This window comes from Dreissena polymorpha, chromosome 1, assembly GCF_020536995.1.
Source record: "Dreissena polymorpha isolate Duluth1 chromosome 1, UMN_Dpol_1.0, whole genome shotgun sequence".
NCBI classification, from domain to species: Eukaryota; Metazoa; Mollusca; class Bivalvia; order Myida; family Dreissenidae; genus Dreissena; species Dreissena polymorpha.
In genome coordinates, this window is record NC_068355.1 from 49,184,954 (window position 1) to 49,200,709 (window position 15,756).

A 15,756-nucleotide genomic window follows, 5' to 3' on the forward strand; every position below is an offset into this window, starting at 1 on the left:
AAGCGGAAGTAAACGCCGGTCGCTTCGAAATCCTTGGACTTGTTCGTTGCTCCAATCAGTTTGATGTTGTTGACACGCGTCAGATCTTAACGAATATTTGTTTACATTAAGTCTTTCCGTTGCAAAAGGTGTGAAACAATAGAATATTGGCATTTTTTCTAATATAAAAATGTGTTTCCTTAGAGATTTTAGCATGCAAATACGGACGTTTACATGTAAAATATTTATTTGATAAGATTGTCACTTGTCAGAGATACAGTTTTCATGGTTTTGGAATGTCAATGTGACTGTCAGAATGTAGTCTGCAAACCAAATGACGCAATACAGTCAAGTTATCATTACCGGATCTGTAGCGTAATTGAGTTGATCTGGTGAAAAACAATAAATGTTTTTGAGACTTCTTTTACACCAAATTGATTAAATATTACATTTGCTTATTGTTTAAGCACATAGTCTTATTTTTAAACGCAGCCAAAATGTATTTGTGATACCTTTTTTCGCCGCAGAATTCATGCATTAACGGATCAGTTGTAGCAATAACTGATCATGTGAATGAAACCACTCAGGGGGGCATCTAAGGAGCTATTTGAACTGTCGAAACATGAAATGAGTTGTTTACAATGACCAAGTTACATTGACAGTTATAAATTACATTCATTTTTGTTATTAATTGTTTTCTATATGTGATCTTGTATCCACACTTTACGCATGGTGTTCTAGTGTGAATTATCTGTTGAAAATTCTTAAAAGATCAAAAGATATGGGCATCTTATAAACCATGTAAATTGTTTGAATCATATCTAATCATTGATATTGAACATGAAACATGAATAAACAATTTTCAATGCGTTTTAAAGAACAGGCCTTGAAGATGTTGTGTGCAAAATATCATCTAAAAATGTCAACTATTTATCGCGATACTCAGTCTTGAACATCAAAGTGATCCGCTGTGTGTAATGATCCGGTAATGGTAACATGACTGTACCAGAACCTGAATGATACGTTTCACTTTCATGTATAATTTTAAATACATCATTTCATGTTTATTTTAATTTGTTCATATTAATTTAGAAATAAAATTGTTTATATTAATTTTGCAATTGCTTGGTTTAAGCAACAATTGCAAAGAATGCTTGTAGGATGCTATCCGGTAAAAGGTCAATTGGTTTAAAAACATGTTCTTTTATAAATTGACAACATAATATGTTTATTTATTATGAAAATAAGAAGTTCATGTGCTTATTAACAAAAAAATATCTGATTAATTCAGTGACAAACAGTTTGATTTGATATCCAAACAAACATGACTCACCTCATTTTCAAACTATCACAGTGTCCGGTAATCTTGCAAACTTGGTGTAATGAACTCATTAAGGTAAAATATGGTGTCCAATTAGGGACAAAAAACATTCCAGAAAATTATTTTAAAAATCAGTTGGTAAACCATTCATTTATAACATCATTGTATGCCTCTTTCATCATTTACTTTACTTTATTTAATTCATAATACTTAATTTACTTTATGCTGCACAAAAGCTGATCTTAACATAAAATAGGTCTTCTCTTCAGAGCCACCATGAAAGCCCTAATCCTTGTGGGAGGCTATGGGACAAGGCTGCGGCCGTTGACACTGAGCTGTCCCAAGCCCCTGGTAGAGTTCTGCAACAAACCAATGCTTCTTCACCAGCTGGAAGCTCTGGTAGAGGTATAAAAGCATCGTCATAGCAACAATAATACATTTGTAGGACCATACAGAAGAAATAACTGACTGGAAAACAATTGAATACTATTTGGAATATTGTGTTTCAAAAATTTAATTTATGATGAAACATGTCACCTCAATGTAGTATTTCAGAGTAGTTCTGATGAAGGCACTTTATATAATATTTCTGTTTTATTTAAAATTAGTAATAAATAACTTATAAAAACAACAAGAAAATATGGGTTTTATCATATATTTTTTTACATGACCATTGCAGTTGGCTAGATTTATTTTGCTTCGGAGTGTATTTAAATAAAACTACGGGTATTGAGCATGGCTGTTTGTTTTTTTTTATTTACCAGGCTGGGGTTAAACACATTATTCTGGCTGTCAGTTACAGAGCAGATCAAATGGAACAGGAACTGAAGTCAGTAGAGGAAAAGGTCTGTTAATATTAATGAAGGTGAAAATTATACAATGTTTTACTATGTAGTAAAATTTGCTTGTACCGGTATATTTTGTTGCCTTGTTGATTTTCTAACTGCAGTATTAGACAATAGTACACTGTGTATGCAACCTTCTAAGTAGTGTTAATGCTTGTCTGTTTCAGCTGGGAATTACAATAACAATATCATTGGAATCAGAGCCATTAGGGACTGGTAAGTACCTAGTCATTTGTCAGTTTAATCTAATGCACAGATCAGGATATGAGCAGCATCATGCGAAAATGGGTCTTATATTACATGCAGTCAGGGTGGCTCCAGATCAGCCTACGCATTTGCCTATCTTGGTCAAGAGCTACCATGTCTGCTGTAGTTAGGCATAGTTTTATGTTCTTGTAATTGATTGAGCAGGCTGGTTTGGAGCTACGATTATAGTCGCATATGGCAAAAGACCCATTTGCATTGTCTCATATGCACTGAATGTTTCACTTTGGTACATTGTTGAGGTACATGTATTTGCTTGATTTTTCCATACAAGACATACATGTACCAGTTTTAAGTGTAAATAGATCAACATGTCTTTGTTAACAATAAAGTGAAATAATCAATTGATAAGATGTAATTAGCATTAAATAAGCTTCAAGAAAGTACAAATATGGATGAGCTATGACATTATTTTGTTCTTGTTTTACAGCCGGACCTTTAGCCCTAGCAAGAGAGCACCTAACAAACGACAACGATCCATTTTTTGTTTTAAACAGCGACATAATCTGCGATTTTCCATTTAAAGATATGATCAAGTTCCATAAACACCATGGCAAGCAGGGAACAATCATGGTAAACGTTCTAAACTAGAAGAAAGGTCTAGAGTAAAAATTAATGATGTTTAAACATGACTTTTGGTTGATGAGAGTGTTGTATAGGAGTGTTATATAAGTTATTAAGGTATTTTGTATGTATGTGTTCACAATTGTTACCATCCCTTTCCTGTTGAAATCATTAAAGTGCATTGACTTGATTATCCTTTAAATAGTAACAAGACATATTTGTTCCTTCTCAAATGTTTTGATGGTTTTGCTTTTATTTGAATATTACAGGGAACTTTCTTTTCTCAAATTGTGCATGTTGTGAAAGTTAAATTTAATACTTCATTTGCTTGGACCATGTTGATTTATATATCAAAACAAACTGATTTCAAATGTGAATTACAGAGATGTATGTTAACAGAAAGATAAGCTTAACAGAATTGTTTGATCAAACATGGGTTCAATTTATCCACCCATTGTATTTTAAGTGTGTATATAAAAGTGGTAAATGGTGTTTTGTCTCTAGGTTACCAAGGTGGATGAGCCTTCCAAGTATGGAGTGGTTGTGTACGATGCAGAGTGCGGTCGCATCAACCAGTTTGTGGAGAAACCTCAGGAGTATGTTTCCAACAAGATCAACGCTGGCATGTACATGTTCTCACCAGCAATGCTCAACAGAATAGAGGTAAGCGCATATGCTTGGCTTAGTTCATTTACCTATTTTTTTTGAGTGGGCAAATGCTTCATTTGTCTGTTGTTCATATAGTGCTTATTCTCTTATTAGAAATGTGTCTGAAAGATCTGTTGATTATGTTTAAGTACTTGAAGCTTATTACATAAGTTACATACATGCTTGGCATGTCTCAATTCCATGCTTTGTTTTTTTGACTCATTTGAACATGAATTGTTGTTTTTTAAGTTTATAGATAAATGTTATGGTTGTTCCAATAATGTGTTTAAATAACACTTAGTAAAGCTTCAGGTGCACCAGCATGAGAGAAACATAATTACTTTATACGATCCTTAAATTATGTTAAGGAACAAATTCACCATAGAGTGAGAGACAAAAACAAATGTACTAGACAAGACACTTAAGTACAGAAAAACATACACAAATGAATATAACTGGGTCACTGCCTTGTTAATGGTTTATGCAAAGTTTGAATAAGTTGAGAATAACAGTGCTTTCCACAGGCCATTTAACGGTCCCTCACCGGGGCACTTTAATTTCGAAATCAGAGTCGGTGGGGCGCCTGAAATTTTCTGATCAGTGTATTTTGCCTGTTACTGCAACTAGCCATTCTTAAGATCAAAGGGATATCAACTTCGCCAAAAATTTTGAAAGCCGATTTACGATCCTCTGTTAACTACATCTAACGCTTTACCCAATTAAAGGCGGAGCGTCGCTGTATTGGAAAATCAATATTGGCCAATGAGAGCCTATGCTTTGTGTAAGCGACAGCACTCGTAGGCAGGCACGACCTGCAGTTAAATCATCAAGACGACTCTTGATGTACATATAATTGTCACAGAAATCTTGGCCAGTTACTTAGAAGACTGATGATGGCTTTAATCCCCGTGGAAGTTGTGCATTTCATGAATAATACTGTCAAAACATTAACTGGACTCGTAAGGCCTTTAAACAAATTATTGTTGATTTCAATACGCAAATGTTAATGTTTTCTTGAAGTCTCATATGAGAATAATTCAATTTCTAATCCGAAACCCACTTCCGAATGTAAATGTTAAATCTATGTTAACAGATTCTTGCTTCAAATAAAAAGTAATGATTTGTTTTGTGCTGACCTTTTGTCTCAATAAAAAGGGCGCGAAAATTATGCAGCATGTACAACGTCGGGTCATGTACATAGAAAGGGTGGGTGTATTGAGAGTTATATTAACAAGCACACACCACATCAAGCCATTTACGCATGTTCAGTCGCAATATTTTATCAAATCTATAAATAGTCACTTTTGCCGAAATTTATTTGATACTTTTAAAAAATTGCAACGTTTGTTGTAAAAGAAATTATTTAGCACTTTTATCGTCAATATTTACTAGAAAGTGCTTTTAAAAATGGGATTATCGGGTAATGAATAGAAACTTGAAAAGTAGTAAGTATGCAGTTATAGAGTCTGGTTGATACGAATGTATTGGGGAATCATTTGAGTCGGGATTTTACTATCTTTGCGGAAAGTATAAAAATTATTAAAAAATGTCTTTATAAATGACTTTATAGCTGGGGGGTTTTCTTGAAGAGTCATAGTGACCAAATGATGTCTTTTTACACTGTTTTTCTTAGAGTTACAAGGCACCACAGAACGTCAATTGAAATGTTAAATTAAAAAAACAATTCAACGAGCCACCCCTATGAGCCCCAGAGCGCCTGAAAAAAATCCTGTGGAAAGCACTGAATAAATGACATTTACATATTTTATATAACTATTGTATGCCTAACATGAAGTTCTTCAGTTTATTTTGACCAGGTACATGTGTATTGTAGTTAAGGCCAACATCCATAGAGAAGGAAACGTTCCCAGGCATGGCCACTGATGGGGAGCTCTACTGTATGGAACTACAAGGTAACTTACTGCCTGCACTGGGACTAATGGTCTGGCCTTACAATGATAAATATCCCAGGGAAATGATTTATCCTCCTTTCAGTGGATTTCTTTTCTCTGATTGCTGAACTAGTAAATTGTTACCTATGTTGGATCTATTTAAAAAAAAAATCCTGTTTTGTCAGTAAGAGGAATATTGGCTTTTCCTACTTTATATGTAAAGGTTAAGTCAGATTCGTTCATAAACAGGGCTTACTCTGAAAGTGGCAACATTAGGAAATAGCTACAAATTGGCAAATTTTGCGATTGAAAATTGTATTGACTTCAACTTTTTCTTCACAAAACCCCATACAACAGCCAAAGTGAGTAGGATGTCTATTTTCTAGGATAAAATAGTCGAAAGAAAATTTTCATTCAGGGTAAACCCTGAACCCTGATTCACAAACGTATTTGCACAAGTGTCATCTATTAGTTGTTAGACATTAAATTGCTGTGAACTAATTGATAAATTGTAAATACAAAAAGTATGTTTCTGTCTTATACCTTTTTTCTATGATAAAAAGTATGTATAATCAATCATATATGAAATACACCTATTATGACATTGAGAATTGTAGACCCATGTATTGATTTATACAGATGTCATGAACATCATAATCCTGAACAAAGCTTACAACTTATCTGGATGGATTACTTGCATGCCGCATTAATTCAATCCATTAACTATATATACCATTGTTGTGCTACGAACCTGATAGTTTTTTTTCCCCAATGATTGTCATAATCTTAATATATTGCATTAAAATGTTAATGTCATATGGATTGCTCCTGTGTTCCTTTTAAGGGAGGTGAATTTAAAGTTTAAATGATTATAACAATTAGCAGTTATGTACCAGTACCTGTTTAATTGACACAGTTATGTCAACTGTTAAATTATATAGCACATACTGTTTAAGTTTTGTAAATACATGTGCAGGCTATGTAAGATATTCATAGCATTATAAATGGGCATTTATAAACAACAGGTCCTGATAAGCTATTATTGATGGGAGATTAGTTGTATCATGTAGTATTGGTTCTGGATGAATATTGGTCAATGAGCTGCCTGGCAGGTATACATCAAAGATCACTAACATATATTCACAAATCTGTATCCAGGTGTGTAAAGTGTTGTCCCAGATAAGTCTGTGCAGTTTGCATAGAGTAATCAAAGATGAGACTTTGCTCCAAAGCTGAACTGCACAGGCAATCTAGGACAACATTTTACACACTTGCATAATGATTTAACCCGCATGCATTAAGCCCGGTTGTCCCAGAATGTGGCTTCATTGTTGACTGGTTATCCTGTTTACAGAAGTCTTGTATATCGTGTGCTGCAGGTTTCTGGATGGATGTGGGGCAGCCCAAGGACTATCTCACTGGGATGTGCATGTACCTGACCTCCCTGAAAAAGAAGAACTCCAGTCTGCTGTACCACGGCGAGGGGGTAAATGGCACTGCACTTGTGGTAAGCATGGCAGAAGGGGATTGGGATAACTGTCATCATGAGAAGATACATAAGTGAACCAATATGTTTTATAAACAAATCAAAAGAGAAGTGACTTACAATCTCTGAAACTGCAAAGTTTCAAATATGCATTTCAAGTCCAATTTTAATTTTCAAATAATTCCCCTATGGAAAAAAAATATGCCACTCTATTGGGGTCTCATGGTTCATTGATGACTTTAAACGGGCCTTTTCACAGATTTTGGCATGTTTTGAAGTTTGTCATTAAATGCTTTATATTGATAAATATAAACATCGGATATAAAAAGCTTCAGTAAAAAATCAAGAATAAAATTTAAAAATGAAAAAAGGTAACCCTCAGCAGGACTCGAACCACTGACCCCTAGAGTCCTGGAGTAAAAACGACTTAGACCACTCGGCCATCCTTCCGGATACAAAGTCAGATGTATTTTATACTCTTTATAAGCAAACCTCGTAGTTTCACAAAATATAGAGACAACAACAGAACTCTCCAAATCATTAATTTGTTTCGCGTTGCAACGCTTTATAATTTTCATGTTTTTAAATCGTCAAAAAATGCATATAATGGCTATTTTAGAGCATAGTAAATGTTGAGTATTACTGTTTCCTCGCAAATATCATAAATAAAATGAAAATTTGCGAATCTGATACAACTTTTTTCAATTTTGTCAATTTACCCAAATATGAAAAGGCCCCTTTAAGGCCTGAAAGTTTCCTATTCGGTATATAAAATTCTTCAGTTGTCCAATTATTGTTCGAATATATTGCTCCTGTTGTCAAAACTGGTCATGCCCATGGTGCTTAACATGGTCTGTATAGACTTAAATAGCAAAATTAGTATAAAAATCTAGAGCTAAAAGAACAAGGCCCTGAGTTTGTACGTTAAACATATGACAATTTTACTGGTTCTTTAGAAACATGTTTAAAATATCCCCCTTTTGGTTAGAATAAACTACCACTCAGTGGTGATAATTGTCTACATTGCCTGGCATACCAGTGCCATCTAATTTGATAAAATATTTTGAATTGTGAGGCCCTCAGTACTTCCTCTCTGCTTTTCATTGTATTGTAGAATTTAAGTAGCTTAGAGCCTAAAATGAACATAGAAACAAGTGCTACATCAGATAAGTCTAATTGGGATTATGCCAATCGATATTAAATTATTTAAAGGGTATGATATGAACAAAATGGTATGGCAGAGTCGATTAAGCCTTATCAATTCAATTTGAAAAAGATGTAATTATACAAATCAAGACTACACTGTTAATCACAGCCTTATTTTTGGCAGAAATTCGCTTTCATTTTTCTTGCTTTTTAGGAAGTCCATTGGAAGCAAGTTTTTTTTTGCATGACTGTGTATGATGCAATAAATAATTGAATTGTATCGTATTGCATTCAATCTAAATTTAAATTCACATGCTCATTGGTTGTTATAATTAAATCTGAACAGGGCACCATGAAAACTCTGTCCCATAATGCAATGTACTCTTTATTCTAAAAAATGACGTAAAAATACGTATCGAAGTGGTAAAGGGTTAAAGAATAATCAGGTCGGGCTGGTGACTTTTTGTATAAGCGGGATTAAACTGTATTTGTGATTGTTTTCCAAGTAGTATATTGTTATATGTTTCAGCTTTCAAGTTAATGTTTTATCTACTCCTTACTGAATAATATTTTTAACCAGGTTTTCCGAAGGAAAAAACTGGTTATTAGATTGGCGAATGCGGGCGGGCTGGCTGGCGGGCTGGCTGGCTGGCTGGCGGGCTGGCGGAATAAGCTTGTCCGGGCCATAACTATGTCGTTCATTGTCAGATTTTAAAATCATTTGGCACATTTGTTCACCATCATTGGACGGTGTGTCGCGCGAAATAATTACGTCGATATCTCCAAGGTCAAGGTCACACTTTGAGTTCAAAGGTCAAAAATGGCCATAAATGAGCTTGTCCGAGCCATAACTATGTCGTTCATCGTCAGATTTTAAAATCATTTGGCACATTTGTTCACCATCATTGGACGGTGTGTCTCGCGAAATAATTACGTCGATATCTCCAAGGTCAAGGTCACACTTTGAGTTCAAAGGTCAAAAATGGCCATAAATGAGCTTGTCCTGGCCATAACTATGTCATTCATTGTGAGATTTTAAAATCATTTGGCACATTTGTTCACCATCATGGGACGGTGTGTCCCACGAAAGAATCACGTCAATATCTCCAATGTCAAGGTCGCCACGACTAAAAATAGATTTAAAAAAAAAAAAAAAACTTACAAAGGGGGTTAATTTTTTTTGGTCATTTCAAAAGTTCAGTTTGAGTTTTCTCCCTTTATCAGATTTTTTTTTCACAATGAAAACCTGGTTTTGTGACAATTTTGTCCCTTGTTATATTTATTGGTCTATTCTTGCCCTAAACTGATTACAGGATCCCAGTGCAAAGATAGGAAAGAATTGCAGAATTGGACCCAATGTAACAATCGGCCCCAATGTGGTGATAGAGGACGGCGTGTGTATCAAGAGGTGTACGGTGCTGAACGGCGCCCATATCAAGTCTCACTCCTGGCTGGACTCCTGTATCATAGGCTGGAAATGTGTCGTGGGCAGATGGGTACGTGGTGACTATAGTACAGTGTCACATAGTAGAACTGTATCATGGGCTGGAAATGTGTCATGGGCAGATGGGTACGTGGGGACTATAGCACAGTGTCACACAGTAGAACTGTATCATAGTCTGGAAATGTGTTGTGGGTCAATGGGTATGTGGGCACTATAGCGCAGTGTCACACAGTAGAACTGTATCATAGGCTGGAAATGTGTCGTGGGCAGATGGGTACGTGGACACTATAGCGCATTGTCACACAGTAGAACTGTATCATAGGCTGGAAATGTGTCGTGGGCAGATGGGTACGTGGGCACTATAGCACAATCTAACACAGTAGAACTGTATCATGGGCTGGAAATGTGTCGTGGGCAGATGGGTACGTGGGCACTATAGCACAATCTAACACAGTAGAACTGTATCATAGGCTGGAAATGTGTCGTGGGAAGATGGGTACGTGGGCACTATAGCACAATCTAACACAGTAGAACTGTATCATAGGCTGGAAATGTGTCGTGGGCAGATGGGTACGTGGGCACTATAGCACAATCTAACACAGTAGAACTGTATCATAGGCTGGAAATGTGTCGTGGGCAGATGGGTACGTGGGCACTATAGCACAATCTAACACAGTAGAACTGTATCATAGGCTTGAAATGTGTTGTGGGCAGATGGGTACGTGGACACTATAGCGCAATGTAACACAGTAGAACTGTATTATAGGCTGGAAATGTGTTGTGGGCAGATGTGTACGTGGACACTATAGCGCATTGTCACACAGTAGAACTGTATCATAGGCTTGAAATGTGTCGTGGGCAGATGGGTACGTGGGGACTATAGCACAGTGTCACACAGTAGAACTGTGTGGGCTATAGTATTGAACATTTATCAATACATTGTCTGTATTGCAAACAGATTTAGAGGTTTAACACACATTTTATAGTTGTGTTTCAAAAAAGTTTTAAACTAGTTTCATTTAATTCTTTGATGTTAGGCTGATTAAATATTTGATATATACTGATTTAAAATTGCATCTTTAATTATAGTTAAAAAGTTTTTTGTTCAATATGGGTTAAATGTTACAGCCTTTATCCCCTTAGGTGTGTTGGTTTCAATTGTTGTTTGCAGCAGATTAGTTTATGAAAAAAAAAAATGATACAAATGTTTATAATTGTTGAAGCCAATATGAACATTTTTAACTTTCTTTTTTACAAGTCATTGATGTACCGTATGTGAATGTGAATCTTAAGCTCATTTTGTTTCATCATGGAATGTAAATAACATTTGTGTTAAACGTTTTTAAACTCATTTGTATACATAGAAGAGCAATCCTTCTTTCAGGTTCGGATGGAGAATGTATCCGTGCTCGGTGAGGACGTCACTGTAAATGATGAACTTTACGTGAATGGTGGGCGAATATTGCCACACAAATCCATCGCTGAGTCAGTGAAGGAACCTCAGATCATCATGTGAATGCAACAGACAGGAATAATTGACATAGCACTGAGATTCTCCAATCACCAGAATTCCATTTCCCAACAGCATCATTCTTGAAATGTATTGTAATTGTTTCCTTAAATCAAGGTATCAATGCTTTTCTATGTTTGTAGCACACATCAAACTATTTATTTTTGTTTCCGTATATTAAGATATTGGAAAGAAGAATGGACTTTTTCAAAAGCAGTACACATCTTAAAAGTATGTTCACAAATTAATCTTCAGTAATAAGATACCTTTTTGTTCCTTGTGATTTGCAAAAAGTAACATATAATGTTTTAAATTTAAATCTTTTTTATGGACTGTTCTTTTTTTAAAGACTGCCATGATGGTCTATGCAATATTTGCTGTTATATTTATATCATAATGTTAAGCATAATAATAATCTTAATTCATAAACCATAATTTTCGTTAACAAAATCACTTCATGAATCTTGCATTTCATTCTTAATAAATGCTCAATAGCAATGTACAGCACTCGATATGCCTGGATGATTTCTTTACCTGCTTCTACCAAACTTGTTCAGGTACATGACAGTGTTTTATATGCCATTTGTTTGTGCCACAAGTGTGTTTGAACCATCAAACCAATGTTTTTAGCGTGTGTGTTTTGTCAATCATCCTAGTATCTGTATTTTTGATAACAATATTATCTGTATGGCTATGTCCATTACCTAGTTTTTTTTTGCTATTATATTTTCTGCTGTGTTAACTGATAATATTGACAGGTAAATTCTGCTTTGGAATAACGTTTTGCTAATTGTGACCAAAGAAATTGAGTTCATACAAAGCACTGGTTTTTAAGCAGTTTAATAGCAAGTTCATCCAAAGCATTTAAGCCAAATACGCTTTCAGCAATCTTTGTTTTAGCCATAGGTCAGCACTTGGGACAATGTTTTTTATTATTAATAGTAAATGTCGTCATCTTATGATTTCAATCTGGAGTAGCAGAGTCCAGATATGTGCAATTTCATTTTGGGACGATGATTTAGAGCACATTATTTCTTGAGTATTGAAAATCAGATACTTTTGATGATATCTGCTGTCATTATGTGCCTTTAAAGTATTACTGTACTATATATTTTTTTATACAAACCGTGTCCAAAGGTTGAAAAATATTTATTACACCAATATTTAACCATTATTGCTATATTATTTTTTAAGTTGTTAAAGGATCTTGTTAATATTGATAAAAATGTTTATCATTATTTATTATTACTGTTACTTAATTAATAACAAATGTTACTGAAATGAGTAAGGGTATTTTACCCATAGCGATTATTACAGGAAACAGATTTTACTCATACTTTGAAAACACATTTTACTTACAGTATTGAATAGTGTGCATTTGCTGTTTGCTTGCTTACAATATAATTAAGTTTAGTTGTTAAAATATTCCGACATGATTGTATTGTACAACGTTGGGTTGTATTTTATTCCTGTTGGTAGATTGTCTTATATTGAGGGTATTCTATGCTGTTGGGACCAATGTGATGTGCCTGTATACTGATCTTTTACATACATGCACGATACTTAAGCCTAATATTTTACATTCACCTTTATTTATACATTAATGAATTTACAACTATGTATACTATTTATTGCTTGGAAATAATATATTAATTATCTGTATGATGCTAGTGTTTGTGGCGTCGCTAACTTTATCTGTTGGAATTATTGATCCAGGTTTGGCTATTCATGAATCTGTTACATTGTGATAAATCTAGTGTGAATGTGTCCTATTTATTTCTGGTATAAGAAAATATGTTATTTAAACCACATTTTGTTGTTGTCATTGTTGCACAACATGACATGGGTAATTATTTTACTTTGGTAAGGCTTACAGGCCATTGCCTGGATCTTTGTACTTGTAAAAACATTTATTTCTGATCATAAGCTGGAAATATATGAGATGTGTCCAGTATATTCTAGTACTACTACATGAAACAGCATAATTTGTGACACGAGGGAGTTTTAAATATCTGATTACTTACTTACTTTATCTGTTAGACCGTGCAATAAATACTAAGTGCTTTAGTCTGATGAATATTGGCATGTCTAACATCACCAAGTGTAAACCTTCTATTAAACACAATTCTTTTATGTGAATTATTAATTGCTTGTTTAATAATTAAAAAAATCTGTGTGCGGTCTTATCATTTACAAGTATTTCACTTGAATATTAGTATCAAAATGTTCATGAGGTAGAACTCTAATTGTACCAATCTTTAGGTATTGTATAAAGAATTGTTAAAAAAGGCATCTTAAGATTCAATTTAAACTCTAGGACAAAAATAGTCAACAATAATATCTGATACGGATGGAGTTTATTTAAGGTAAAGTAAAAAAAGAACAAGGAAAGTATACCATTAAACATGTCCATGTTCACATCGCTACATTAACAGAGGAAAGCCTTAAATTAATACAACATCTTATTTCAAACATTGTCTACAGTTTTGTTAAAACCCTTGATAAATTAATAGCCAAAAATAAACTCCTGTCCACAAAATAAATAAAAACTTGCATGCAGTGAGAATATCATATGTGAGCAGAATGCAGTAAGCATGTTTAACATGTATTTTGGCTCAAAATAGGTACATGTATATGAATTAATCAACATCATTCTGTGTTTAAGAAATTGAACTCTTCAAGAATCACTTATTCCCGTACACAATTTGTATTTCAATCAACGTCTGAAAATGACTAGTTTTTCTATTTTTGAATACAAATACAAATGTTTGCCTTCAGCAAGTTCAAACCTGGGGTCTTTTTGGGGCATTACCTTATAAGCTACTACTGAACCGTTCAGGTAATAGAACTTAAATCGTATTTTAATTCCTTGTCAGTACCTTTCATGTTTCCAAAATTAAGTCGTATGGAAATGGGTCTTATGCCATATGTTGCAAGCATAGCTCAATCCCAGCCTGTGCATGCATATGAGACAATGAAACTTGTGTGACTTTAAAGCTTCAAAGGGAGCTCTAGAACAGACTGGGTGTATGCTTGACTGGAGCTATGCTGGCAGCATACAGCATAAGACCAATTTTCCCATGATGAAGATCAATGATAAATTTAAAGCTTTAAAAACACTGATATGTTTTACATCATTGCATGTATCAATTTAAAGGTATGCTTTACCAAAAACTTTTTTTTAAATAACATTATCAGATGTGTTGTTTTCCTAGTTTGAATATAATGTATACATAATTTTTGAATCTGTATTGTATTTTTTAATTACATCATTTTGTGAACAAGTCTCTTAAAAATACTTCAATCAGAAAGAAAGCCTAACCTTGGTGTTCGTGCAAAGCAATAAAATCATATGTTAAGCCTGTCATACAAACTTATAGAGCCTGCATTTGATCTGATATTTCATTTTGAAAAACAATCCTGAAAACACTTCAAAGCACATGATTTTTTTATGAATGATATATTGTGGATTAATACTAAAGTGGCTGTCAAACAGCCAATTTTGACATATGAATAGGTAATATAAAATAAATGTTCTATCTATTAATTTATGCTAATGTATACAACAGAATGATATCCCTGAAATAGTTTTTTTTATAAATTGATTATAAAAAAATCTTGAAAATACAGATACATTTTTTGTACTTTTAAGTAAATGCAGTACTTTTAAAGTAAATGCCGATAATTTTCCTTTAATTCAAATTAAATAGGCTGCAGTGATGCTTTAAGAATATTTATCAAGATGGCTACTGCCATTATATATTATACATCAAAAGTATATTTTACAGCTTAAGATTTCATTTAACAATACAAATAAAAATAACTTAATAGATTTTTCAACAGTAAGTGAAATATTTGTGTTCAGAAAAGAAATGACAGAAAATAGATTCACATTGGCACAACACAAAGCGGTTTAAATTTAAATTCATTATAAATAATTGTTACAAAAATTCAACATTTATGGTAAAACAAGGATAACAGTGTACACTACTCTTACTTATGTATAATCACATAAACATACAATATATGTTAAGATTGGCTAATACCATAATCATAACATCTAAGACAACCATTAGAAATATTAAACAAAGCAAAATAAGTAAATAAAAGCAATCTTCAAAAATAAGATACTAGAAAGAGCAAAATTATAATTATGTAAATCATGATAGATGCCTGCTGGCAACATGTCTAGCCACTTTCAATAATGCCACAAATTTAATAATGTGTGTGACGTTGACCTTTGACCTTTTGACATTGGCATTACAGGCAATATATTCTTACGGCTGGAGCTGGAACTAATCTAAGTTATGACATGCTTGTTTTACATAGTGAAATTACTTGGCATGTCGTTGTAAAATTGCCTGATGGAAGACGAAATGACTGCCCAGACAATGTGCATATTGTCAATAGGTTATCTGACCTGTGATCTATGACACCATATGATTTACATTTGATTCAATTTATTTTAAACTTCTCTGATGTCGTTAGCTGTCCAAACCAGGTGCATTATTAACATCTTACTGCTTGCGTGACCTTTGCGCTGGATAAATGCATGCAAGAATGCACAGATGCATTTCAATACACTCAACCACTGAGACAGCTATATCAAGCTAAACAGTCGGACTGACAATAAAATGGTTTCAAGCACCAAGACATT

At 33.9% G+C, this 15,756-nt stretch overlaps 1 protein-coding gene across 1 annotated transcript; it reads left to right on the forward strand.

The window, feature by feature from the left end:
* Positions 1-3: 3 nt before the first annotated feature.
* Positions 4-12,908, forward strand: LOC127879989 (mannose-1-phosphate guanyltransferase beta-like). The gene is made up of 10 exons (XM_052427156.1): positions 4-128; positions 1,570-1,705; positions 2,065-2,145; positions 2,313-2,361; positions 2,840-2,982; positions 3,478-3,636; positions 5,456-5,534; positions 6,893-7,020; positions 9,459-9,641; positions 10,974-12,908. Exons 2-10 carry the CDS (start codon positions 1,577-1,579, stop codon positions 11,103-11,105), a joined length of 1,083 nt encoding a protein of 360 aa, XP_052283116.1. The 5' UTR covers positions 4-128; positions 1,570-1,576; the 3' UTR covers positions 11,106-12,908.
* The last annotated feature ends 2,848 nt before the right edge of the window (positions 12,909-15,756 follow it).